Below are 27,357 nucleotides of genomic sequence, written 5' to 3'. Positions count from 1 at the left end.
AGGAAATAACCACCACAGGAGAGGACAGGTGTGGATCTGTGACCCTCCCTCTGTACCCAGGGCCATCCAGCACACGCTGTGGGTGGAATCTGCCCATCCTCCTCCCAGGCTGGGTTTGCTGTTGCATGCATCGCATGCTGCACACCGGGGGCCTTGGGCACAGACTTGAGGTCGGGCTGCTGGATGCCTTGCCCTCCCCTGCCCTTGACCCCCGCCCCTGTCACATTTGGTTTGGATCTGTGTTGAGGCAGGAGGGGTAGGGAGTGGTCAAAGCAGGACCACTGTGGGAGTGCAAGTGTGTGGGGAGCTGCAAGGAAAGGTGGGGGGCCTAGCCCGGGCCCACCCTGTAGGGCAGAGGGGGAGCCAGAGGCCTGTGGACACGGAGGCAGAGCTGGCTAGTGGGGCTGTAGGAAGCGGCCATCGGGGTGGACAGCCTGGTACAGAAGACAGGATAAACTTCAGCTGATTCTTAGAAGTCCGGGGGAAGAGAAAAGTTCTAGTCCCAGCTGAGCGTGGTAGCTCACGCCTGTAATCCTAGCTACTCAGGAGGCTGAGATCTGAGGATCAAGGTTCAAAGCCAGCCCAGACACCACAGGACATGAGACTTTTATCTCCAATTAACCTCTAGAAAACTGGGAAGTGGGGTTGTGGCTCAAGGGTAGGGTGGTAACCTTGAGCTGCAGAGCTGCAGGACAGCTCCCAGGCCCGGAGTTCAAGTCCCATGACCCACCAAAGAAAAAAAAAAGTTCCAGTCCCAGACTCTTGGCAGCGACCCCTCCCTCTACTTCTACCCTTCTTTCTGAGGTTGTGATCCCCAAGCCTCTGGGTCCTCCAGGATAAGGGAATCTAGGGAGTTGATGAGCCCCCACCTCAGCCGAGGTCCTGGAGATGATTCAAGGAAACATGGATGTCTTGGGGCACAGTTCTGTACCCCAGTAAATGCTACAAAGTAAATAGAAGTGCTGTCCAGAGCTTCTGCAGCGCTGTATGAACAGGGCACAAACTGAGCTGGTCCCCAGGGGATGTGTGGTTCGACCCACTGAGTCATCTCTTTCTAGGGCCCCTCTCTCCTGAGATGGTGCTGGAGAATGGAGCTCAGCAGCCGGCAGGACCCTGGGTATAAGACTGCTCCTTGCAGCCATTCACGGGGTGAGGTTGAAGTTGTGGCCAGCAAGACACGGCTCCATGGCTGTGCCCAGGGCACCAGGTATAACTCCACTGCAGGTTATGGAATGACAAGTGTCAAAGGTCCTAAAGTCGTGACCTCGACCTGGGTGCTGAGGCAGATGATCCGTGCTGGCCTCTAGGGACACAGCCCCTGGGGACAGTCCTGACCTCCAGTCTGACCCAGCGGCACTCTTGGCTCTGTGCACCTTGTTAGCATGGTTGTGGTCCAGTGGTGGTGTGTTGTTAACAGAGAGAAGAAAAATGGTCAGTTTCAGAAGGTGAACCTCACGTAACAGCACCTAGAAGTGAGTGAGCAGGCGCTTTGAGCTCCCCTTGGCTGGCGCCCAGCTGTCCCTCACCTGCCCTGGGCCCGGGAGGCTCTGCCCGTAGGCTCTGCCACTCTGCTGGCCTCTTGGTCTTTGTTCCCAGCATAGCCTGTGACTTCTTGTGCTGGACCGCATCCGCTTAGCAATGGGTACTCAGGGTTCACGTTTTACTCTGTGTGGGAACTTCATTTTGCCTTCCTTTTTTCCCTTGTCCCTCAGCAGCGCCCTGCTATGCAGCCCAGGCTGGCCTGAACCAGTCCTGTGGTCTCAGGCCCCCTAATGCTGGTCACCACAGGTGGACCCTTGTGTCCCCAGGTCTAAACTTTTTTTGGGGGGTGGGTCAGTTGTGGGGCTTGGACTCTGGGCCTGGGTGCTGTTCCTGAGCTCTTCAGCTCAAGGTTATTGCTCTACCCATTGAGCTACAGTGCCATTTCTGGTTTTCTAGTGGTTAGTTGGAACTAAGAGTCTCATGGACTTTAGTCCCACAATCCTCAGATCTCAGCTTCCTGAGTAGCAAGGATTACAGGTGTGAGCCACCGGACCCAGCTAAACTTTTTCTTTGGCCTAGTAATATTTCATTGTATAGATGTATCATAGTTTATTCATTCATCTGATTGAGTTTTCTTTCTTTTGGCTGTTAATAACACATCTGGGTGTGATTACATGGACATAGCTTTTCTGCCTGTTGGATGTTAAATCTAAGTTGTTGAGAAATGGCTGAATCCTCTTCCCCTCCCCCCACCCCTTTTCTGGTAGTTAATTGGAGATCAGAGGTTCACAGACGGTGGCCAGGCTGGTTTTGAACCGTGATCCTCAGATCTTAGTCTCCTGAGTAGCTAGAATGACAGGCGTGAGCCACCGCACCCGGCTTACATCCCTCTTTGAGCAGTGTCACCCTTCCCTGGCTCTCGCTTTTGCCTTTCATCTTGTATAGTGCATGTTCCACACGGTGTCTGCTCCATTTGCTTACCCTGGTTTCTCTGTTTCTGCGCTGCTTCTTACATTTGCAAAGACGGACAAATGAACAAACCACGAAAAGAAAAGAAAAGCAGCAAAACAGAAAAAGGCTCATTTCTATTTTCTGGAATTCGTGTTGATAATACAGAGGCATTGTGCCTTTCTGTTCCTCTCCTTACTAGCTCTCACTGGGTTGATGCCTAGAGTCCTGCATAAATTATTACACCCCCTAACTGCTCTTTTTGACTGAAATGATTTCAGCCTTAATAGGAAAGTGGGCAGAGTAGTTGGGGGTCCAGGAGGCCCCTCTAATGTCATGGCTCGACACCAGAAGTTCTCTTTGAGCCAGGGATCCGACCTTGCTTGCAGTTTGGGCTGTGAGTCAGACCAGTGTCTGTTTTCTTGACTATTCTGTGTCCACTCCTGAACCCTCTCCAGCAGGGCACATGTGAGCCTGACAGTGGCCCACCGCCTTTGTCTGGTGACCTCGCGTGGGAGCACCTTGTCGTCTGGCCTGGCTCCTCCATGCCGCTGTGGGGCGGTTTCCCTGGCGGGTCTGGTTGCAGAGAATGGGCTTGGAAGCCAGGCGCCACTGGCCCAGGATGGCACCGCTGCAGGGCTGTTCTACCCATCCGGGCCAGGGTGCGCATTGCTGCTGACTTGTTCTACTGGTCCTCACGGACACAGCCAGGAGTGTGTGTGTGTGTGTGTGTGTGTGTACGCGTGAGCATGTGCGTGCATGTGTGTGTGCCCACGAATGTCCGCACACACGTACACATGTACACCAGCATCTGTGCTCACCTTCTGTATTCATTATTTTAAAAGCCGTGGGTTTGCAATACCGCTTGCAATTCAGAGCCAGCTACAGTGCTCATTTGACTTAGCCCTTCCCCCAGTTAGTAATTTCTTCACCAGACAGTGGACAGTCTGACTACCATTGCCTGAACCCCGTTTGCCGGCTTATTTAACCCGTGCCCGTGAAGGAGTTTTAGGATTGCCAGCCTTCCCGTCTGCTGAGTGCACCCAGCGCTGTCTGCTTCCTGCCAGTTCCTAGGTTGCATAGACCTGGACCTTTCTCTTCTACCCATCAGGATGGCTGGCACACAGCTGTGGGGGTTCTCTTGGCCCAGGGCTCTGGCCTGCCCTGGCCTTGAGGCCTCTTCCCCTGCTCCCTTCTCCCTGACCCCACAGGCACCTTGTGTCCTGCGTGCTGCAGGCTTGGCACAGCGTTTGTGGGTGGCAGTCAGTGGCCCCAGTAGATGGCGAGGTGCCCCCCTGAGCTGCCTTGACATCAGAACAGCTCACTAGGCTCCTGACTCTGTACACTGTGCCCACTGCAGGTTAGAATTGCCAGAACCACGGGCTGGCTACCAAGGATGTGCTAGACAGAGCGGCAGAGCCTGGATGAAGCTTAGCAACACTGGCTGCTGAGGGCCACGTACCCTGTGAGTGCAGTCAGGATGGCGAGAGCTGTGCGTGGCATTGATAAGGCCCAGCAGCCCTGGGTAAAATGCCAGGGTGTTATCTGCAGGGAGGGCTCTCACACCTCCACAGGCGTGCCCAGCAGAGCTCACTTACCAGTGCCTGCGTGTGCACACAGCTCAGTTGCCTCTGATTCAGAACCTCCCGAGTCTTCCCTCCTCTCTTCTCTCCTCCCCTCCCCCTCCCTTTCTTTTCCTATTTCTCCTTTTCTTCCTTACAAACTGTTTCTCATGGTTAAAAAAAAAAATCACATACTCATTCTCAGAGGACTTAGAAGATAGGTAAATAAGAAGAAACAAAATCGCCATTAAAATGTATTAATATTTATAAAATATAACTTTGAAGCTGAGCGTTGGTGGCTCATACCTGTAATCCTAGCTATTCATGAGGCTCAGATCTGAGGATTAAGGTTCAAAGCCAGCTCGTGCACGAAAGACTTTTTTTTTTTATCTCCAGTTAACTTCCAGAAAACCAGAAGTGGTGCTGTGGTGATAGAGCTCTAGCCTTGACCTGAAGAGCTCAGAGACAGTGCCCAGGCCCAGAGTTCAAGTCCTGGGATGGACCAAAAAAAGAAAAAGAGCTTCATATGTCCATATTTACTGGCAGGCATTTTTCTGTATGTAGGTATATGTTAAAAACATTGGTCATGCTTTCCTTTTCACCTGGGATCTTTCTCTTATTTTTGCCAGTACTAGGGCTTGAACTCAGGGCCTGGGTACAGTCCTTGAGCTTTCTCAAGGCTAGTGTTGTACCTCTTGAGGCACAGCACCACTTCTGGCTTTTTCTGTGTATGTGGTACTGAGGAATGGAACCCAGGGCTTCATGCATGGTAAGCAAGCACTTGACCACTAAAGCCTATCGCAGTGCTATTTTCCCCAAGGGAACCAGGTTTGCAGTAATTTTTAGAGTGAAAACTGTGAGAGCCACATGGTGGGGTGCAAGGGGTACTCTGGTGATTGTGCCACAGTTCTCCACTGAGAGACTTGTAAAAATGGAGCTCTTAAGAGGAATCAGGGTGAGCCATGCTAGGCTGTGGGCCTGGTCTTGATGTGGCCAGCAGTGGAGAGTGGAGCATCGTGGGAGCATGGGGAGCTGACACCAGCGTGTGCTCAGGAGGGGAGGCACATGCTTAGTATTAGAGCAGGATGCCACGGCATGTGGGCTTCTTGTGTAGTCAGTCACTGCTGGCTAGAGTCCAGCCCAGGGCAGGTAGCCAGGAGGGGCTCAGCTTCCCTTCCTCCACCTCTCCCTCCCTCCCTCCTCTCTCACTAGTGTGGTTCTAATGGTGCCCCTCACAATCCTTGATTGTTATTGCATGCTAATGCAGAACTATCAACAACAGTCCTGCATTGTTTCTGTGACAGAAAGTTACATCTGTTTGTATCAAATCATTGTCATTGTCAGTCTGACTGTGTTAGCTACATAGTTACTATAGGAGAGTGGTCATCTCTGCAGTTACTATGTGAATGGACTTGTGAGGACGCAGCTGTTGCCCTGTGTTGCTGTCATTCTACTTGGAGGTGGCAGGGAGTGACAGGGAAGTGGCCAAGGGTCCCTGTGAGTCCCATCTTTGGTTGGACTGTGGGGCAGTGCCCCTAGACAAACCCCACCGAGACAGCCTGTGGCACAGAGTGTGCCCTGGGCTGCATTTTCTTTTGTGTTCTAAGTATGTGAGCTGGCAAGCTGATATGGAGGAGCCTGCAAGGTTCCTGTTTCTCACCTAATGCTCTGGTTAGACGTGGACCCATAGCTTTTGTTTTTCCAAGTCATTTTGTCCCTGTTTGCTCAGACATTGTCAAAGCTGTTTTGTAAACAAGGTCATAGAAGAAGCAGAGCAGATACTCGAGTGCTGAAATCCATCGTGTCTTTTAATTCAAGCCAGACCTTGACGGAGAGAGAGGGAGAGTTGAGGGCGCTTCTTAGGCAGGCGTAATGAAAGCAGGCAGAGCAGACAGGCCTGCAGACCCCTCTCCAATGCCCAGGGCCTCAGCTGGTGACAGGCTGGGTTCTGTCTGGGTCGCACTCAAGACCGGTACCAGAGTCAGGACTCTGCACAGACATCCAGAACTTTATGAGAGGATTCTTTGAGATAGCGCAAACTTCATAAAGGAAAAAAAGGGGAAAAAATGGATGTGAAACTTAGTGGGTTTTGGATTTTCCAGCATTTAATTAGAGAACAATTGGCTGAGTGGATTTGGGGACAGGAGGGGGATGCGCTTCTGAGTAAATGAATGGACTTGGGCTTCACTCTGGCTTGGCATTGTTCTTAACTGGATTTCTGCAAGCACACTCACTGGGGTCCCCGCTAGCCACGAGGCTTCCTGTGGGCCTCTCAAGCTGTGTCCCTCTGGTGATGTCTGCCACCATTTCATAGGCCCTCCGAAACCCCTGTCCAGCTTCTGTCATTTCCCTCCTTTGCGCCAGAGCCAAGAGGCACCGAAGCGGATGGCTGGGACCAGGATGAGAGTGGACAGGTACCCGGTTGGGCCCTCTGCTGTCAGGTGTCACCACCCATCTCAAGTAGGCTTGCCTCTGCTTGTGCACCCTTGGAGGGGCACAGCCAGAACCATGCTGGGGGGTCTAATCCAGGGCCTTACCAGGCACACCTGTAGTCCTAGCTACTCAGGAGGCTGGGACCTGAGGATCGAGGTTCAATGCCAGCCTACGCAGGGAAAGTCCACAGGACTCTTATCTCCAGTTAACCACCTAGAAGTGGAGCCGTGGCTCAAGCAGTGAGTAGATCACCAGCCTCGAGGGAAAAAGGCTAAGGGACATCAGGACCCAGAGCACAGGACAAACAAACCCAGGGACCCTGCCTTAAAGGCCAGGGCTCACCCATGAGCCTTCCCTCCAGCTCAGCTCCTTTTTCCAAGGGTTAAACTTTAAGGGGAAGGCAGGCAGGCGGCTGTGGTTTCCATCAGAGCAGAGTGGCCTGGTGTTCGGGTGATGCACTCACCTGGTAAGAGGTAGCGGGTCTTCCACCTTTCACCCTTTCACCCTTACCCGTGGAGAGGCATCTGTTTGCTCAGCTCTTTCCCCTGCTGTCATTTCGTGTGTTTGGAAGCCAGTGGTGTTTGCTATCTTTTGAATCAAGTGCTTAGTAAATAATTGTTTAAAATGAAGTAGGTGGAGAAAGTTGGAGGCAACATGACAAGTTGCCAAATTTCTATTAAAAAAAAAAAAGGTGTGTCAGGATGTGTGCCTTGGTGACTAGAGCCCAGGATTCCGAGTGGTCAGCCTGTGCACAGTTGCCGGGGCCCGCCTGCCTGTCCACGACGTGTGGGTAATAGTGGGAAAATAGCCAACTGTTCCGGCCCCTCCCTACTGGGTGGTAGCTGGACCAGGCTGGTGCCTGTTCTCATCTGACCGTCCATGCTCAGGCTGCAGTTGTTACGTGCTGCGTGCTCGGAGCTCTGCAGTCTTCCATCATTTCACTTGTGAGTCATGTCTTGACAGTACTTACTGCATTAGATATATTAAACCTGAGCCGAAGAAAAAGAACATTTGAAGCCAGCCTGGACTACCCGTGAGGGTCTGCCATCTGATCCCAGCACCCGGCACGGAGGCAGGAAGATCTCGAGTTGAGGCTGTTAGCTTGGCCTCTATCTGGAGACAGTCTGTGAATAAACAAACAACAGACCCCAGACACCCTCCAAGGCATTAATAGAATGAAAATCAGGCCAGTGTGTATTACATTTTTTTTCCCTAAAAAAAACAAAAGAGTAGGCTGGGTGCAGTGGCTCACGCCTGTTATCGTAGTTACCCAGGAGGCTAAGATTTGAGACTCAAGGTTCAAAGCCAGCCTGGGCACAAAAGGACCTGAGACTCTTATTTCCAGTTAACCTCTGGAGAACGGAAAGTGGGGCTTGGCTCAAGGGTAGGTGGTAGCCTGGAGCTGAAGAGCTCAGGGACAGCGCCCAGACCCAGTTTAAGTCCTGTGACCCACCATAAATAAATGAACAAACAAACAAAGCAGTGTTTATGTATCTTATGGCTCTCCTAAGGCTAGTTCTAACAGGAGTGAGAAGGGGTTCTTTGACCAGCCACAAGGCTACCTTCTGTTTAAAGGACACAAAGGAAAACCTGGCCTCACACATGTTGTTTGAAGGGAGAATGACTTTAGAAGCCTTTTCAGGTGGTTGTGGATACTTTTCTGGCTACAACATCAAAAACAGAAAAATAAACCAAATGCCCCTATCCTGGAAATCTTAAAGGCAGACATCTCCAGAGTCTGCAGTTCATGGAGCACGGACACAATGGAGAATTCCACACCTGGCCACGCGGCAGGTTGTAGTCAAGCTGCAGCACACACTAAAAATACTGCGTAAAATTACCTTAGTTTGTGCAAGATTCCTATAAAATAGGAATAGATTGTATCCCTGTGGCACATTATTAACCACTGCGCATGCCTATTGGCAAGTCTGAAATCCTTCTCTTGACAGTGTCAGATAAGGAATGCTTAGAATACTCAAAAGCTCCCCCTGCTCTCCAACACCGCTACCGGTCTCTTCAAAGTGTGTGTATTTGGAAGCTTTTTTTTTATTTTTGGTGGGTCATAGGACTTGATCTCAGCTCTTCAGCTCAAGGCTACTGCCCTACCCTTGAGCCAAGCCCCACTTCCCATTTTCTTGGGGTTAATTGGAGATAAGACTTTCAGGTCCTTTTGTGCCTGGGCTGGCCTTGAACTTGATCCTCAGATCTCAGCCTCCAGAATAGCTAGGATTACAGGCGTGAGCCACCAGGCTTTGCAAGCTTTTTCATTTCATAAAAACTGGGGGCTGGGAGTTTGGCCTTGTGGCAGAGTGCTTGCTTAGCATGCACAAAAACCCAGGTTCGATTCCTTAGTACCACATACACAGAAAAAAGCTAGAAATGGTGCTGTGGTCAAGTGGTAGTAGCGCTAGAGAAATCCCAAGGACAGAGCTCAAGCCCAGGACTGGCAAAAACAAACAAGCAAAAGAAAACCTACATAGTTTTTTGTTTTTGGCTTTCAAATGTTCGATTCTAATTTTCATGTTAAAGCTTGGATTTTGTTAGTTGCCACACATACTTGCGCTGTTTTTTTTCTGAAGTGGTGGGTTGCTCATTTCACTTTTGAGAACAGTGCTGCCCACGCCTGCCTCCCACAGAAAAAGGCAGTGTGTATATATATCTCTCTCTCAGAATGGCCTTGAACTTCCTATGTAACCTACACTAGCTTTAGTCGCAAGAACCTCCTGCCTGTGTCTTCAGAATGCTGGAATTATGGGCCTGTGCCACACTGTGCCTAGCAAAGCTGATTTTTTTTTTCCCTTTCCATGGGGTCAGGTCCAGTGGCTGAGAATACAGTAGAGTAGCTTACCCCATTCTGCCAGTGTACGTAGCCTTAAGCCCAGTTGTTGGCCAGGTCCAACACAACTAGTTAGATCTCGGGGAACCCCTGAAATTCACAGTACACTTCAAGAACTGGACTAGAACCATCTTAAATTCTGCCAGATAGTCCATGAGGACATAGAATCACACCATCCATCCATCCATCCATCCATCCATCCATCCATCCATCCATCCATCTATCTATCTATCTATCTATCTATCTATCTATCTATCTATCTATCTATCTATCTTGCCAGTCCTGGGGCTTGAACTCAGGGCCTGGGCACTGTCCCTGAGCTGCTTTTGTGCAAGGCTAGCACTTTATCACTTGAGTCACCACTTTTGGCTTTTCTGTTAACACGGAATTTAGGAATTGAACCCAGGAATGCTAGCCAACCATTCTACCAGTAAGTCACATTTCCAGCCCCTTGCACTTTATTTTTAAGCAGTTTGGGGGATCACACCGCTGTCCCCTGTACCACATTCCCCAGCCGAGCTGTGTCTGAGCCAAGCTGAGAAGGCTTTCGCCTGATTTGGAGTCTCTGCTTCCCTGTGGAAGTGGCTGGGAGGAAGCGTGGGGAGGAACTCGAGCCTGGGGAGCTGTGGGAGAAGACAACCCCCACCCCAAGACTGGGCTGTGCCCCCAGCTCTAGTGGCCCACAGCCTCTGCTGAGTTGTGCGGAGCCTCTGTGATTAAGTTGATGCACACTGCCTTTCCCAGCGCGTGGGTGCCATTTCTTTCTCGTAATGCACACGCATGTCACGTGGGTGCTGTCTGGAAATGCCTGCCACTCCTGTTGCACAGAGGTCCTGCTGTGCTCCATGTTTTTTTGTGTGCGCTGGCAAACCTGGCTTCCGGACCAAGCCTCATTTGAAGTGCAATGCAAATGAAGCGCCTTGCTCACAGCTCCTTCACTCACCACAGAGCCGCCAGCCCCCCCCCCCCCCCCCAACCTGGCCTCGGTGCTGGAGTGAAGCTGCTGTGTCCCATAGGCCCAGCCCAGGAGTGAGGACAGCACTCACCATCTCTTGTCAGGCCTGGTGCCCGGCCCTCCCTGCACTCTGCTACCTACCTCCTCTTCCCTTCCACCTCGCCCTGTGGAGCCCTCGCCCTTTGTCTGGTCCTGGTGACTGGTTGGGGGAGGCAGAAGCTGGTGTGGCCATACTGAAGCGCCTCTGTGACCTGCTCAGAGCCTGTCTCCTATAAATAGATACCGTCCTCCGCCTCACACAGCAGGTGGCTGCCCGGTCCCTTCCCCATGCCTCGTGTTAAACCTGGCCACAGCTCTGCCCTACCTCCTGGTGCCCTGAGTTTCCGCCACTCTGCCTGTCACCCCAGCCCCACACCGCTGCCTGCTGTTGGAGAGGCACATGGATGTAAGGGCTGGGCGCCCCAGCCGTGGAGCTGAGATGTTAAGACCGCGGTGTGGGAGAGCTTGTACCCAGCTGTGGGCGCTCCTGCAGAACCCATTCAGGTGCCATGTTAGCCCAGCAGGTGGCTGTGTGAGGCTCCTGGGAGGAGCGGGAGGGAGTGGGTGGGCAGGCAGCCCCCCCTCTTTCTCTTTGTCTGGCTCTCTGCTGACTGACACGCATGGCTTTTCCAGGCATAGAGGATCGAGGTCCACAAACCTCAGAAGCTCAGGCGGTGGGGCCCAGCCCAGGGAGCAGTGGTTTTCTTGGCCAGGGATGTTGCCAGCTGGGATCGGATGACAGGCGGGGCCTCCGCCCCTGCCCTGTCCTCAGCGCTATGGGCTGAAGGAATGAGAGGCTGGGTTGGCTATGTGCCCAGGCCCTGGCGGCTCAGGGGTCTGGGGGCACAGGATTGGTGCTGTACGTAGACCAAGCTGCCGGCTGGGGTTCCTGAGGGCCCTGAGGTCAAGGGGGGCGGTGTTGCTTGCTGCATTTTTCTTTTCTCTCTCTTTTCTTTTCCCTCCCTTCCTCCCTTCCTTCCTTCCTTCCTTCCTTCCTTCCTTCCTTCCTTCCTTCCTTCCCCCCTTCCCTCACTATCTCTGTCTGTCTGTCTGTCTCTCTCTCTCTCACTCTCTCCTTCCCTCCCTCCCTCCCTCCTTTCTTTCTTTCTTTCTTTCTTTCTTTCTTTCTTTCTTTCTTTCTTTCTTTCTTTCTTTCTTTCTTTCTTTTCTTCCTTTCTTTCTTGTCCTGGGGCTTGAACTCAGCTTGAGCACCCAGACTTTCTCAAGTCTAGAGCTCTACCCGCCTGAGCCACAGCACCATTTCTGGCTTTTTTCTCTGTACGTGGTACCAAGGAGTTGAAACTGGGTCTTCATGCATGCTAGGCAAGCACTCTACCACTAGGCCACACTCCTGGCCCCTTGCTGCTTTTCCTAGGAGAGGAGTTCCAGGGCTGTGACCACCGTGCCACAAAAACTGGCCTTCTGACACCACTTGCAGGTACAGAGGGCTGGGAGGCCGGGGTGACACTGGGCTTGAAATGGCAACCAACGGGAAGCATCACCTCCGGCCTTTTCTATGAATGTGGTACTGAGGAATCAAACCCACGTCTTTGGGCATGCTAGGCAAGTACTCTACCACTAGGCCAAACTCCCAGCCTCCACTTTAGGCGTTTTGATGGTTAATTGAAGATAAGTCTCACAGATCCTCAGATCTCAGCCTCCTGAGTAGTTGGGGTCACAGGCGTGAGCCACTGATGCCTGACTGGAAATGTCCCATCCCTGGATTTTCCTTCTGTCCAGTCTGAAAAAGCCACAGCTTTGTTTTCTCAAGGTGGAGCAGTGTGGATTCTCTATTGAGGCCACAGGGGAGTGTCTCCCATCAAGTGGAGACTGCTGGGGACTCTGCCTACCACAGCCAGTGTTTAGATGTTGGGTGTGCACCTGTCACCCACAGAGCACAGACAGGTGCCACCCGGTCCCTTCCCCATGGTGTGTGTGACCCCTCCCTGGGTGGAGACCCTGTGCCTAGCCCAGCCAGCAGTGCCTATTTGTGGACGCTTCCTGTGGCATTCTGTGGCTTCCCCTGCCATGTTTTCAAGTCAGTTCATGTCTCCGCCTGATGCCAGCACGGTCCTCGTGTACACGGCCGGGTAGATGCACCCTCTGCTTCGCCGCTCATTTGCCATTGGGCGTACTTTGTGTTCATAATTATGAGGTTGTTAATTAGCTGTGCCTTAAAGCCGGGTCAGGACGACAGTCGTGCGCTGCTCTTTCTTCCCTGTGGCCCTGTGTAAAGTGTGTGAAGCATTGTCAAGCATTGTCGCAGCGTGTCCCGTGTCCTGCCGCGCCCCCCCCCCCACGCACCCGGGGCAGAGCTGTACGCGCCCAGCAATAGGCCAGCCTGCACTGAAAATGCCCTCTGAGGGTGTCCTGGGCCCTCCCTGGGCTCAGAATCTCCCAGCTGACCTCGGGCGGATTAAAACACTTCCATGTTCCTCTGGAAACATGTTCACTTCTCTACGCTTAAAATGTACCACCATGAGCGCAGCTGCCACGTCAGCATGGTTTATTATGATATTGGCCTCAGGTCGTGTCGGGGTGAGGCCCGCTCAGTCCCCTGCAGGGTGTGGCCCGGCGTCTGTAGGCATGAGTCTGTGTGTGCGTCTGAGAGTGCCGCACCACAGACAGTGGGGATTCAGGCTTCCCTGGGGGGCTCAGAGATGTCCTTTTCTTTGTGCTTGGTTGGAAAAACCACTTGTTGTGCTAGTGGGCGCATGAGCCATTCTCTGGTTTCAGTGTGGTTTGTTAGAGGTGAAAGCGAGTGGAGTGCCTGGTGACCTTTGTGGGGCGCACGTGTGTCCCTCCTGTGGGGATTTTCCATTGCCTCATTTCCTGTGCTTCTCAAGACTGGCTTAAGACCACACGTGTTGCTGCGTCTGGTCTTTGTGGCCCCCGTGGGTGTCTGGGCAGCTTGGCATGGCTGGTCCTGTATCCGGACAGGTGGGCCTCAGTGGGTTGGTGGCTGCTGCCTTGGGCGGCTGGGGTTCCACAAGGGGGGGTGGGCAGAGTTGGGCACGTGCTTGTGCAAGCCCCGGGGGACGGGAACAAGCACTCCTGTGCCGTGGCCAGGGGGCTCCTGACAGCCTGTGTCCATGGAAGCCAGCCGCCACAGCATGTCCCACGAAGTGAGAGGGGCCAGTCCAGGACACAGCAATGGCACGCATGCCCCAGCCATCCTGCTCCCGGAGGCACCAGGCCCGGGTGGCCACCTGCCCCACCAGTCCCCTGAGAGGTGCAGAGGTGACACCCGAGAAGGGCTGTGGATGGAGCATACCCACAGCGGCCTGCACTTGGAGGTGATGACATGAGGGGGTGTCCACCCTCCACTCTTAGGGCGTGAACCTGGAGGCCGGGCGCTGTCCCTGAGCATTTTGTGCTTCAGGCTGGAGCGCTACCCTTTGGGCCACAGCTCCATTGCTGACCAGTGTTTGGTTGTTTTTTGTTTTTAGTTGTATTTTATTGGCAGGGTGATGTACAGAGGGCTTGTGCTTTCCTAGTAAGGTAGTGAGTATATTTCTTCTTGAACATTGTTACCCCCCTACATTTTTCTCCCACTTTCTCTTCCTTTTTTTTGGGGGGGGGGGAGTTAATTGGAGATAAGACTCTTATGGATTGTAGGGTCATGGAGGTAGAAGAAAATGGTGGCACAAACCTTCAGGGTAGCAGAGGAGATGCCACCAGTGAGTGGGGGCAGACTAGTGGATCCATCTTCCTTTTCTCTGCTTTTAGCATCCTCCCTCCCTCCATCCCTCCTTCCCTCCTATAAGTCCTAGGGCTTGAGCTCACACCTGGGCACTGCCCCCGAGTGTGTTTTTTTGTTTTTGTTTTTCCTCAGTGCTCTTTTCCTCAGTGGCCTTTTGGTGGTTACTTGGAGATAGGAGTCTCAGGGACTTCTCTTCATGGGCTGGCTGCCATTTTTCTAATAGTAGGTTAGCATTTCTAAAAAATAGAATCATAAAGAGTAAAGCGGACAATCGTGGCTTGATTGTCATCAGGGTGCTTATCAATCCTTTGCTTTACCGCTCACGTTCATGTGTGTGCGTGTGCATGCGTGTGCTCTCCTGGAGGACAGGTGGGGTACGGAACTTGCCCTCTCACAAGCTGTGGGACCCGCGCTGTGCAGGAGTCATTCTGCCCCTGGGGCCCAGGTCGATCCCCGCTCTCCCAGTGTGAGGGGAGATTGGTTCAGAGGGCCTGCTCTCCACGGCAGTGGAGTTTGCCCAGAAGGGAGTGAGGCAGTGGGGCTGCACGTTCTGTAGTTAACCTGAGCCGTAAGTGCAGGCTCCTGTGCATGTGGTTGGATGCCTGCGTGCTAGCTCACATGCAGGGCACGAGTCGTTGCAGCTGCACTCTCAGCACAAGCTGAGGATCTTGCCGGGCTGGACTGCAGCCCCTTCACACCAGGCATCTCTGCTCAGGACCCCCAGCCCTCCCAAAGTCTCTTTAGTATCTCCTGATCTAGCTGCAACAAAGGGTTTCCTGAGAGCACGGACAGAAGTGGAAGCCTCTCAGGAACTGTCACCCGCTCCCCGAGATGACACAGGTCCAGAGGGTGCTCCAGCGCTCTGCCCAGGACTGCCTTCCACCATCTGGGCCTGGGGTCTGTCTGGGCTTCGTGACACCTTCCCGTCTCCACCTCACTCCCCACCAGGAAGCCCCCACGGAAGAGCGCCTGGGATCAGCCGGATGTGAGGGCCACCTCACGCCCGCACGGAGGACCAGGACGGCCTCGAGGACATACTGCATTTCTTCCCAGTGGACGCAGGCCTCACTTCTGTGTTGGGTTCTGGGCTCTGGCTGTGCACGGCTGGCCTTCAGATGATCTGTGAACTCCCCTTGGTGGAGGGGCTGTGTGAGGGGGGCAGGGCCCGTTCCTCTCCAGGTCTTCCAGCAGGGTCTCTCAGTCTGGGAGCCATGGCTCTGATGGCCGAGGGCTTCTGCTCTCCCCACTAGGGTTCTTGCTCACCTGGCAGCTTCCAAGCTCACTTTGGCTTATTTGCCAAGGTTTGGGGGTACGACTTGGGACGGGAGGTTTTTGGCGGCAGCTGTGACGTGAGAGTGCATGCTGTGCGCCATGAGAGTGCATGTTGTGCGCCAGGAGGGGACTGCACGTAGCCCCCTGCTCTGTGCAGGAGGGGTTTGCCGAGTTGTTCTTTGTTCGTGATTGGCTAGCGGGCTGTTGCTAAGGGCGAGGTCCGCAGCTCTGGATGGAGTGTAGGGCGAGCTTGTCACACTCTCCCTTGAGCAGGCCAAGCAGATGTTGTCAGCTGCATTCTTTGCACATTCTGAATTCCCCGTTCAAGCCTAAAAAGAAAGAACAAAATCTGTTTTATCGTGTGTTGTGCAGCTCTGCCAGCTTGGGTAGCTGTGCAAGCCTGGCCGGTGTAGACACCAGGTGAACTGTTGCTGCCATCCTGGGTCCTGTGGGGTGCTTTCCTTGAGGGCCTGGCTCTCTGTCCCTGGAGCAGCCAGGGCCTGCCCTGCCCACCCTGAGGCCCCCAGCATCAGTGCCAGCCTGGTCGCTAGGCCATTCTCCCCACTGGATCCTCACATCACCCAGCCCCCAGCCTCCAGAAGCTTCTCCCTCTGGCCCACCTGAGGCACAAAGCAGATGGTGTCCTTGTGAGACGCCCAGGGGGTGGCACAGTGCTCTGTGCCCGAGTTCTTTCTGTTGCTTTCTTTGGCCTTCCTGATTTCTAGAGGATGAGCGGTGTGCCCCACACAGATGTGTAACAGATCTGGGGTGCGTGGCTTCCAATGCCCCCGTCACTTGATTGCGGGCGTTTTCAATGTCCCCACCTCCTCCAGGACTGGGACTGGCCTGAAGCTGAGCCCTGGGCCCACTTTCTAGTCAGGATCTTAGCTAACTGAGTCGCCTTACGGCTTGGGTGTTCATAAAGAGCCTTCAGAATCCCCCGGACTGAGCTGTCCCACAGCTGGGTCCAGTTTTAAAGGTCATGTGACTCACAGGACGGGGTGACCGGAAGCGCACAGCACTGCAGTGGCTGCCCTTCTGGGAAGTCTCCCTGCTGGGGCCACGCCCCCTAGATCAAGCACTGGCCCTGTATTTCCAGCAGCCCGTGACTCAGAACAGGTTGGCTGGGAGGAGTGAGCAATTTCCTCTCCTGGTTTCCAAGGTGACGTTCAGCTCCAAGTTCTAAGATTTATCACGTGTCATCTGGGGAAGGGACGCGCTGCTCATCCTGGGGCCTGTGCTTCTTGCACGTTGGTCCTTAATAAAAGCCTGATGGCTGGAAGACAAGATGAGGGGACCCTGCGTTTGTCATTCCCGGGGGATTTGAAGTGTGTGTGCCAGCCTAACCTGAGGTGCAGTGTAGACAGTCACCCTCGCCTGCTTGCACACTCGGGGCACGACTTCAGCACCATGCTGCTGGACCTGCAACGCCCTGCCGGCATAGCAGCCTGCTGGGTGCGTGATCTCAGGTGTGGTCCCTTAGGACGTCTGCCCTCCAGTTCCCAGCCCAGAGCCCTGCCTGTTTCCAGGCAGACTGCGATGGGCTAGATGCAGGCGAGCCTGGTTGTCATGGCAGCTGGTAAACCAGAAGCTCTGCACACATCAGTGCAGCGGTGGTGACCGTGGAGGTGACACAGTGCTAGAGGGCAGTTCTTCTGGATGACATTCTCAGGATCCCAGACACCAGTGTCTGCGTTTAGAGGGAGGGAGGAAACAGCTGTCTAGCAGTCCTCGTGACAGTTGTGAGATCCTTTTACTGAATAGGAAAGTAAGTACATCGAGACCAGTGAACCTGGCCATCAAAGTCCATGTGAGATGAAGCAGCGATGAGTTCTTGGTCACAGTCAGTGACAAGGCCCTTTAGCTGGTGGAGTGAAATCCTCCACAGTGGTGGTGCTGAGCGTTGTGAACGGCTTGGGCCTTGGCCGTGGTCCTGGTCCCCATCCAGGGTAGCCCCTGATGCCTCATGGGCCTCCAGGGTGACTTTGCACTCTTGCTGGCTTCTCTGGTCTTCAGAGGGCCATCTGGACTCGGATCTGAACTGTGGTCATGGCTGGTGCTGGACGGAGAGGGCCGAACCAGACCCCGTGGCAGTGACTGGCAGAACAGGGAGAGGACATGCATCCGAGGTGGGGGCGTGGTGGAAATCAGAACCTCATTTAGAGGAAGCAGTAGGGTTGGGGGTAAGAATGAGTCAGAAGGAGGTAGAGAGTGGGTGGCGTCTGGTCTCCTGGGCGCCTCGCAGTACTAGCTGGTGTGCAGGGAGGGGGCTCCACGCAGGCCAAGATGCTGGCTGGAGACTGCAGCCTGACCAGAGGGGCAGAGGTGTAGGGGTGCCCTGCTGGGCCAGGCCGGCAGCTGTTGCCATACCAGGGAGTGGTGGTGTTCTCTGAGCTGCCTGGTGGCCCCTGGGGAGCAGTGGGAAGGCTCCCCTGAAGGATTATGCAGGGGTGTTCGAGAGGTATGTCCCCAGGGGCTGCCTCTGTCCACCACCCCCTGGGCAGGTTTCTTTTCTCTGTACCATTGTTTTATTCAATGGCTTTTTCTTTGGGGAGGGGAGCATCAGTCATGGGTTTTAAACTCTGGGCCTGGGCACTGCCCCTGAGCTCTTCAGCTCAAGGCTACGGCCTTACCTTTTTGAGCCACCGTGCCATTGCCAGTTTTCTGGTGGTTAATTGGAAATAAGAGGCTCACGGACTTTTGTGGCCAGACTGGCTTTGAACCTTGATCCTCAGATCTCAGCCTCCTGAGTAGCTAGGATTCCCTAGCTTGCAATGGCTTTTGATCCCAGGGTGGGGGTGGGGGGTGTAGAAACTATAATCCTTGGCAGTCAGCCCTTCCCTCTCCCTGGCAGCACTGGCCGGGAAGCCAACTGGGGAAACTTACAGAGCTTGGCTGAGGCCTAAACCAGGTGAGATGCCATGGTGGGAGGATGCATGGCATGGCATCATGACATCATGACATGGCTCCCCTTCTCTGGGTTTGGGGGGGCATTTGACGGCCTGTCCTGTTTGGAGCCCAGAGCTGGATGTAGGGCTGCAGACCCCCACCAGTCCTCACTGCTGTGGGAGGGGCGGGCCGACACATTCATCACCTCCTGGCCTCCTGGCCTCCAAGGAGTACGGTGCCTCCTCCAATGTGAGTGCACTCCTGGGGCTCCCCGATCCGTTGGAGGAGGGGTGCCCGGAGGCTCTAACCGCTCTCTGTAGGGCCATCTCTTCCCAAGGGCCTGAAAACTGCTTTAGAACAGGCCGATGTCCAAAGACAGGCCCGGCCCTGGTCTTGCTGAACTCCCCTGTGGCCCCCCCAGGGGGCTTGGTAGAGACATGCAGTCCCCCCTCCCTTAGCTGTGGGCCTGCTGTGTGCACATCGTGCGGGCGTGGCGCCCTCGGACCCTCCAAATCCTGCTGGCGTCTCGGGGCTTTCTGTGGAGGACACGGGCAGCTGTGTCACTCGCTGCCCTGGCCCCTTAGAGGAATGGCTGTGGAGCAGAGCCTCAGTGTTGTGCCAGGAGACCATCCTGGGGGGCCTCACAGGATTCCCCCCTGGGGCTCTGGGGAGAGGCCACCCTCCCTGTGAAGGCCTTACTCACAGGCGCTGCTCTTGGCATGTGCCTCAAGCACCAAGACTCTGGGTTTGCCTTGTGGCATGTGTACCAAGCCTCCCTCGAGCCGTTGCTCACACAGGAAGTCGATTACTCACTCACGGCTTCCTTTGCTGTTTGAGATGTGGCTCCAAAAATGGAACCTTAAACAAATGTGCTCCGTGACCAGCATGTCGGCAAACACTCGGTGGGCGCCTGTTCTGTCCCTGGCACCGTGCTGGGTGTGGGCCCGCCAGGGAACCCGCTCAGGGAAGAGGGCCAACTAGGGGACGGGTGGCTCAAGTGCTGAGGGCAGCACCACCCCTCCTGGGGCCTTGTCCCACGGTGACTTCGTGCCGTAGGGAGGGGAAATCGGGGTGGAGTGGTGGGACCTACCCTCACACCTCCAGTTTCATAGGCGGGCAGGAACATCCAGAGACATCTAAAGCGGGCCCGGTGCCAGAGGAGTGAGGGTCTGCTGCCAGCGGACAGGGTCTTGGCAGGGAGAAGGCTGGCCTGGCGGCAGGCACAAGCTGAGGTGGATCCCAGGGCGGAGTCTGGCAGTGCAGGCTCTGGGGAAGTTTCCCCGGTGCCCGGCCCCTGGGCCATCCGGGGCCATCCGGAAGCATGGAGAAGAAGCATGTCTCATGACGTCATGGCTGACCTTTAGGGCCGTCCGTGCTCCATCTTCTGTGCGGTCACTTGTACATCGGTACACTATTCCCCATGGGAATGGCAGTTCCTGCCTTGGGCCCTGTGGCCCTCTCCCATGGGGCCCTATACCCTGCCTCAGCATGGCCTTGGCATAGGGCTCTCCTAAGGCCCAGGTTTACATCCTGAGGCTCACATTTGCCCCAGGAGGCGGAGGGGCTGGCCCACCCTTTCTCTCTTTGGACAATTGGCATGGCTTTAACATGTGATTGTATATTCTGCGGGCCTGTCAAGGGAACATCAGTATTTTCATGATTTCCTGGGCAAGGAAGACATACCACCTTTATGTTTCCTCTGTTTTCTGACCAGCACCAGCTGCTCAGCCTTTTCTCCTGAGCCTCGTGGCAATGGCGAGGCTTCTTCAGAGAATGAGATTGACTGTGCATAGGCCAGGCGGTCCCTGTGCTGCTGGCTAGGGTCTCGTAACACAGTTGAGCGCCGCCACGAGAGGCCCAGTTTTGGTAGTGAAGTCTTTGCGCTTGGCTAGTGAGGGTCATTGGTGAAAGGTGGATGTTTTATAACCTGGAACCTGTCTGGTAAAGAGTGTTTATTGTCTTCCCTGTTGGGGACACAAGCCTGACCATTTCATGGGCTTGACTTTTTTTGAGGGGGGCAGTTTGCTGGTACTGGAACTTGAACTCTTGTACTCTTTCTTGTGCTGGGTACTGGGCCTGGTACTCTTTTCTTGGCTCTTTTGCTTTTGAGCTTTTTTCAAGTTAATTGGAGACAAGCATCCCGTAGACTTCCTTCCCAGGCTGGCTTTGCACTGCAGTCCCCAGAGCTCAGCCTCCTAAGTAGATAGGACTAGGAGAGTGAGCCACCAGTGCCAAGCTGCTTTGCCTTTTTTCTTTTTTTTTTTTTTTGGTCAGTCATGGGTCTTGAACTGGGCCTGGGTACTGTCCCTGAGCTCTTCAGGGGTTAATGGGCAATAAGAGTCTCAGGTCCTTTTGTGCCCGGGCTGGCTTTGAACCTTGATCCTCAGATAGATCTCAGCCTCCAGAATAGGATTACAGGCGTGAGCCACAGCGCCCGGTGCCTTTTTTATTGTTTACATTAAGGTATTGTACAGAGGGGCTACCATTTCATAAGTCAGATAATGAGTCCATTCTGTCTTTACTGTCTAAGCGTCCTCTGGTGGGACAGGTAGAGGCCACTTGAGGTTAGAGGCATGTCTGTTGGGTAGGCTCCTTGCCCCACCCTTCTGGGTCCTGAAGGGAGAGAGCTTTGCTGAGCCCATCTGGATGGTAGCCTTGCTCCCGGTCTGCAGGCATGGCATGTGGCCTGCTGTGCTAATGAAAATCGAGGAACCGGCTTGCCACAAGCCATGGTGGCTCGGAGCTTCTTGGGAACAAGCCGACTGCCCAGCCCAGCTGTGAAGGACACAGGGCTGCCGCAGAGGGAGTGTGCACCACCTCCAAAGGCAGATGCCGAGTGCAGAGGGTCCTGAGGGTGCTGAGATCTTGTTTTCTCATAGGAAACCGAACGCAAAGCATGGTCAGGGCCGCCAGGGTTTCCAGGTGCTGACCACAGGGCCGCAGCTCTCCGCTGTTTGTAGCAGAAGCAGAAGTCTTATTTCTATTGTATGTCAACAGGAGATTGAAATTTGTGGGAAATTATTTTCTTGCCTGGGTTTGGGATTGAACCCGAAGGCCCTGTGTTGCCAGGCAAGCGCTTACCACCTGATCTTTGTCCCCAGCCTTGGACTTGTAATTTTTTTTTTTTTTTTTGGCCAGTCCTGAGGCTTGAACTCAGGACCTGACCACTCTCCTTGGGCTTTCTCAAGGCTAGAGCTCTATTACTTGAGCCACATCACCATTTCCAGCTTTTTTTCCCCCTATGTATGTGATACCAAGGAATTGAACCCAGGTCCTTGTGCATGCTAGGCAAGCCCTCCACCACTAGGCCAATAATTTTTTTTAATGAAGCTACTTGATTAAAAATAGCTTATTATATAAAAAATAACTTTTTATCTAATTCACATTGCTACTTTGCAAACATGGAGTTCCTGGAAGTCGGGATTGGCTTGGTGCTTCCTTGACTGTTGAGGGAAGAATTGTGCCTCAGCAGTGTGGGTGGCAGCGAGGGCTGTGGCCATGGACTTGGACTTTTGCCCACCCCTTACCTCTCCCTGGGTTCCCACCAGGGATGTGGTGACTCAGGGCTTGCTCTGATGTGCTTGGTCGGTACTGGGCTGGGCGTTACAGTACCTCCTCTGTAGAGATGTGGATTTGGAGTTAGGATTTCCAGGGTCAGAATGGGGCCTTGCCCTGTGAGCACTCCTGAGGGCCAGAGGACATTGGTCAGTGGCACAGCTGGACTTGGGTGATTGGTCATTAAAAAGATGCTTCCTGAATGACCTGGGAAACCTCCTGTGCCTGTCAGAACTCCCTTGAACGTTGGAGGAAGGGGTTGGTGAAACGCTTCCTGGCACTGTGACTGTGCTGGCCCTGAGGAGATGGACAGCAAGCTTGGGGACAGCAGGGTCCAGCAGCGATGGGACTCGGAAGGGAGGACAGGCTGGGGTGGAAAGGTTGGCTCTTAGAGGATGACTATAAGCCTGAGACCAGATCGCGAGGCTGGCAGGGACTCTGGTGAGCAGGCCAGAGGCTGGTGCCTAGAAACAGACCCCAAGCCCACTCCAGGGCCACAAGGTATGATCCCCCCCCCAGGTCAGTGGGGGGGAAGGGGACTAGGTGGGCAGAGCAGCTGCTGACCACTGCCCTCCAATGAGATGCTAAGGTGGCTGGACAGAGAGGACACTGAAGAGCAGTGTCACACATTCCAAGCAGCTAGCAGAGCTGCACTCCAAGGCCCCTTGAGCTGGGCCGTTAAAGAAGCTTCCTGTGATTGCCAGGTGTGTGTGTGTGTGTGTGTGTGTGTGTGTGTGTGTGTGTGTGTGTGTGTGTGTGTGTGCGCGTGCGTGTGTGTGTGTGTGTGCGCGCGCGCGCGCAGGAGTGGGGGGGGTCTATTTCTGGTGGGAATAAACAAACAGAAGCAGAGAGGGAACATGGAGGGGTGCTAATGGCAGTGCCTGGGTGTGCCTGTGGCTGGCCCCCAAGGGGAGGGAGGGTTGAGATCTGTTAGAGGAAGTGGCGCTGTGGCTCAAGGGGTAGGGCAGTAGCCTTGAGCTGAAGAGCTCAGGGACAGCGCCCGGGCCCAGAGTTCAAGTCCCATGACCAACCAAAAAAAAAAGATGTTAGAACACGAGGATGGGATCTGCCTCCCCCTGACAGACTTCTCCCTTTCTCCGCAGTGCTTGCCTCTCCTGCCCCGTCAGCAACACCCATCCCAGGATATGCCTTCAAGCCTCCACCGAGGCCCGACTTCGGGACCTCGGGAAGAACAATCAAGCTACAGGCCAATTTCTTTGAAATGGACATCCCCAAGATTGACATCTATCACTATGAATTGGATATCAAGCCTGAGAAATGCCCAAGGAGAGTTAACAGGTATTGGATTCCAACTTTCTTTAGCATTCGATTCGTGTGGGGGGTCAGTGCACACACACACACACACCCCCCAATGCTGTATGCATCCTTGACTCTCTCCCAGTTTCTGTTTGTTTTTGTATGGAGGTATAATTTTTGGACTGTGAAATGCATGGTCATTTCTGGCTCATTTCTGCCCACTATCCTCTTCCAGCCACTTCCCTGTCCCCAGAGTCAACCAGGTTCTGGTGTCTTTTTTTGCCAATCCTGGGGCTTGAACTCGGGGCCTGCTCACTGTCCTTGGACTTTCTCGAAGCTGTTACTCTACCACTTGAGCAACAGCCCCACTTTTGGATTTTTCTGTGTATGTGGTACAGAGGACTTGAACCTAAGGCTTTCTGCATGTTATCAGGTACTCTACCACTAGGCCATGCTCCCAGGCCCAGGTTCTGATTTCTTTTTTTCTTTTTTTTTGGGGGGGGGGGGCGGGGGTGGTCATGGGACTTGAACACTGGGCCTGGGTGTTGTCCCTGAGCTCTTCAGCTCAAGGCTACCGCCCTACCCCTAGAGCCGCAGTGCCACTTCCCATTTTCTAGTGGTTAATTGGAGATAAGAGTCTCAGGTCCTTTTGTGTCTGGGCTGGCTTTGAACCTTGATCCTCAGATCTCAGCCTCCTGAGTAGCTAGGATGACAGGCGTGAGCCACAGCGCCCGGCTCCAGGTTCTGATTTTTTACTCCACAAATTATTTTCCTGTTCATAGAAACCAAGCAGTGACATACAGTGCCTGTTTTAGTATCACTTATTTTATTTAGCCTTGTGTTTTGGCTTTTTTCTATGTATGTGGTACGAAGGAATAGCCTTGTGTTTTTTTTTTTTTTTTTTTGCCAGTCGTGGGCTTGAGCTCAGGGCCTGAGCACTGTCCTTGGACTTTCTCAAGGCCAGAGCTCTACCACTTGAGCCTCAGCACCACTTCCGGCTTTTTTCTATGTATGTGGTACCGAGGAATCGAACCCGGGTCTTCATGCATGCTAGGCAAGCACTTTAACCACTAGGCCAAACTCCTGGCTAGCCTTGTGTTTTGAAACACATATTTTATTGTGCCTTAGTTTAATGTTCTGTTTCCCTTTTATATTCGTACTCAGGTGATCTAGACTGGGGCCTTTGTGTACAGAGCTGCTATTGATATTTGTGTTCGTTTTTCTGCTGGACATATATTTTGTTAAAAATATACTCTTCAAGAGCTTCCAGAGTCACGATAATAGGCATGAAAACAAAGAATTGTCTCAGGCAAACTACACAGTACTTCTTCACCAAAGGTTGAGCCCTCAGGCAGACATCTGGCAAGCAAGCACGGGAACAAGCAGGCTGCTCCCTATTTATCCCTAACACAGCAGGCCCCGCCCCCCTGCTCGGATTGGTTGAACACAGGTTCACAATCTGCTTGTGATTAGCTAAAAACCCCAACAGCACCCCCGTCTCCCCCAGTCACTCACTCCTTCTTGAACAGTCTGAGGTGTGCCTTACTTTCTTCTTGGAACAGTTAAGACAAAATTTTGTTTCAAAAATCCTTCCTCATCCCAAAGCCGTCCTTCTTTCCCTTTCTTTTCTTGCTGATGTTGTCTTAGCAGAAGAGTCAACAAGACCCAAGCCACTGTGCCAAAGCCAGAACTTTTCTTTTTTTCTTTTTTTTTATTTTTTTATTTTTTGCCAGTCCTGGGCTTGAGCTCAGGGCCTGAGCACTGTCCTTGGACTTTCTCAAGGCTAGAACTCTACCACTTGAGCATCAGCACCATTTCTGGCTTTTTTCTATGTATGTGGTACTGAGGAATCGAACCCGGGTCTTCGTGCATGCTAGGCAAGCACTCTACCACTAGGCCAAACTCCCGGCCCTAATTTTTAATTTTAGTTCCTATTGGGAGGGGTTACAGTTACATTTGCCAGATAGTAGGCACATTACTTCTCACCAGTGATACCCCTTCTTATGCTTTTGTCCACAGGGCTTAAACTCTGGGCCTGAGTGCTGTCCATGAGCTCTTCAGCTCTAGCGCTCTACCACTTTGGGGGTGGGAGGGGCGGGGGTTTCTTGGGGCTTGAGCTCTGGACCTGGACACTGTTCCTGAGCTCTTCAGCTCAAGGCTACTTCCCTACCCCTGGAGCCACAGCCCTACTTCCCATTTTCTAGTGATTAATTGGAGATAAGAGTCCCATGTCTTTCACTTGCCTGGCTGAGCCAACCAAGCACTCTAGCACTTTTGGTTTTTTTTGTTTGTTTGTTCATTTGTTTGTTTTTTAAATATTTTTTATTGTAATTAATAAAAGAGTTACATGATATTTGCCAGATAGAAGGTGCATTAATTCACATACATTGATACCCTTTCACATGCCTTTCACATGTCGCACTCTAGCACTTTGAGCCACAACTCCACTTGCAGTTTTCTAGTGGTTAATTGGAGATAAGAGAGAGACTTTACTGCCCCATCTGGCTTTGAACCTCAGATCTCAGCCTCCTGAGTAGCTAGGATTTACAGGTGTGAACTACCAGTGCCCAGCGTAAGGACTTTTTCCGTATATGTGTTTTGGCCCTGGTGCTCGAATTCAGGGCCAATGCTCTGTCTCTAAGCTTTTTGTGCCCAAGGCTACCACTTGAGCCACAGCTCAATGTTCAGCTTTGTGGGGGTTAATGAGAGACAAGAGTCCCAGTCTTTCCTGCCCAGGCTGGTCACAACTGTGATCTTCAGATCTGGGTCTCCAGAGTATCTAGAGCCACCGGTCCCAGCAAAAGAAGCAGGAACTTTTTTTGGTTTTTCTTTGGTGGGTCATGGGGCTTGAACTCAGCCTAGGCGCTGTCCTTGAGCTCTTCAGCTCAAGGCTGCCCTCCTGCCCTTGAGCCAAGCCCCATTTCTCAGCTTCTAGAGGTTAGTTGGAGATAAGAGTCTCAAGTCCTGTTGTACCCAGGCTGGCTTTGAACCTTGATCCTCAGATCTCAGCCCCCTAAGTAGCTAAGATTACAGGTGTGAGCCACCATGCCCCGCAAAAAAAAAAAAGGCAGGAACTTTTTGTTTTTCTTATTCCCATTTATTTCCTAGAGTTCTTTTTCTTTTTTTTCTTTTTTTCTTTTTTTTGCCAGTCCTGGGGCTTGAACTCAGGGACTGAGCACTGTCCTTGGGCTTTCTCAAGGCTAGAGCTACTTGAGCCACAGCACCACGTCAGGCTTTTTCTACATATGTGGCACTGTGTAATTGAACCTGGCTGGGTCTTCATGCATGCTAGGCTGTACTCTACCACTAGGCCAAACTCCCAGCCCTGCATTTTCTTTACGACCATGGATGATGAACACTTTCTCATGCTTTACTGTCATCTTAACCTCTTTTGATAAGTCTCTCTTTAGTTCCCTTGCCCATTTAGTGATTGGTTTGTTGGGGTGGGGGGGGAGGGGGGTTAGTTTCTTGAGTTCCCTGTAAATACTGGATATTAAGCATTTGTCTGATGTATTATTAGAAAATATCTTTCCCAGTTGGTTGGATGTCTTTCTACTTTAGTAGCTATATTTTTATCTGTGCAGAAACTTTTTACTTTTAGGTAGTCTCTTTTGTCAAGTCTCTCTCCAATCTGTTGTGACCCTGGGATTCTGTTCAGGAAGTTTTTGCCTGTGCTTATGAATTCCAGTGTCTGTCCTACTCTATCATGTAACACTTTCAAGGTTTCAGGTCTGTTATTGAGGTCTTTGATCCATTTTGAGTTAATGCTTATGTATGGGGATAGGCTGGGATCAATTTTTAGTTTTCTGCATGTGTCTGCCCAGTTTTGCCAGCACCAATAATTGAATAGGCTGTGTTCCACTGTATATCTCTTGCTCCTTTGTTGAATAGAAGTTGACTATAGGTATGTGGTTTTATTTCTGGATCTTCTATTCTGTTCCATTGATCTTCTGGTCTATTTTTGTGCCAAGACCATGCTGTTTTTGTTATTATGGCTCTATAGTAGAGTTTGAAGTCCGGTATTGTAATAACACTTGCCTTGCTCTTTTTGCCTAGAATTGTTTTGGCTATTCTAGGTCTTTTCTTGTTCCATATGAATCTTTGGATTACACCTTCTATTTCAGTAAAGCATGTCTTTGGGATTTTGATGGGGATGGCATTGAATTTGTATATCAATTTTGGCATTATGGCCATTTTCACTATATTGATTCTCACTACCCATGAGCATGGGATGTCTTTCCATTTCCTGGTATCCTCTTTAATTTCATGAGGCTTTTACAGTTTTCATTACATAATTCCTTTACATCTTTGGTTAAGTTAATTCCTAAATATTTTATTCTTTGGGGGGCTATTGCAAATGGGGTCATTTTCTTGATTTCCCCTTCTGTTTGTGTATTGTTGGCATACAGAAAGGCTGCTGGCTTTT

General features: G+C 52.6%; 1 protein-coding gene across 1 annotated transcript in view; it reads left to right on the top strand.

Moving 5' to 3' along the window:
* Ago2 (argonaute RISC catalytic component 2) overlaps positions 1-27,357 on the top strand; it is a 67,055-nt gene that overhangs the window by 6,829 nt on the left and 32,869 nt on the right. The window contains exon 2 of the mRNA XM_090339460.1: positions 22,778-22,973. Within this exon, the coding sequence (XP_090195586.1) occupies positions 22,778-22,973 (196 nt within the window). The remainder of the gene's footprint in view (positions 1-22,777; positions 22,974-27,357) is intronic.

Source organism: Megascapheus bottae, chromosome 9 (genome assembly GCF_031878675.1).
Source record: "Megascapheus bottae isolate mThoBot1 chromosome 9, mThoBot2.hap1, whole genome shotgun sequence".
Classification (NCBI taxonomy): Eukaryota; Metazoa; Chordata; class Mammalia; order Rodentia; family Geomyidae; genus Megascapheus; species Megascapheus bottae.
This window is presented reverse-complemented; position numbering and strand designations above follow the sequence as displayed.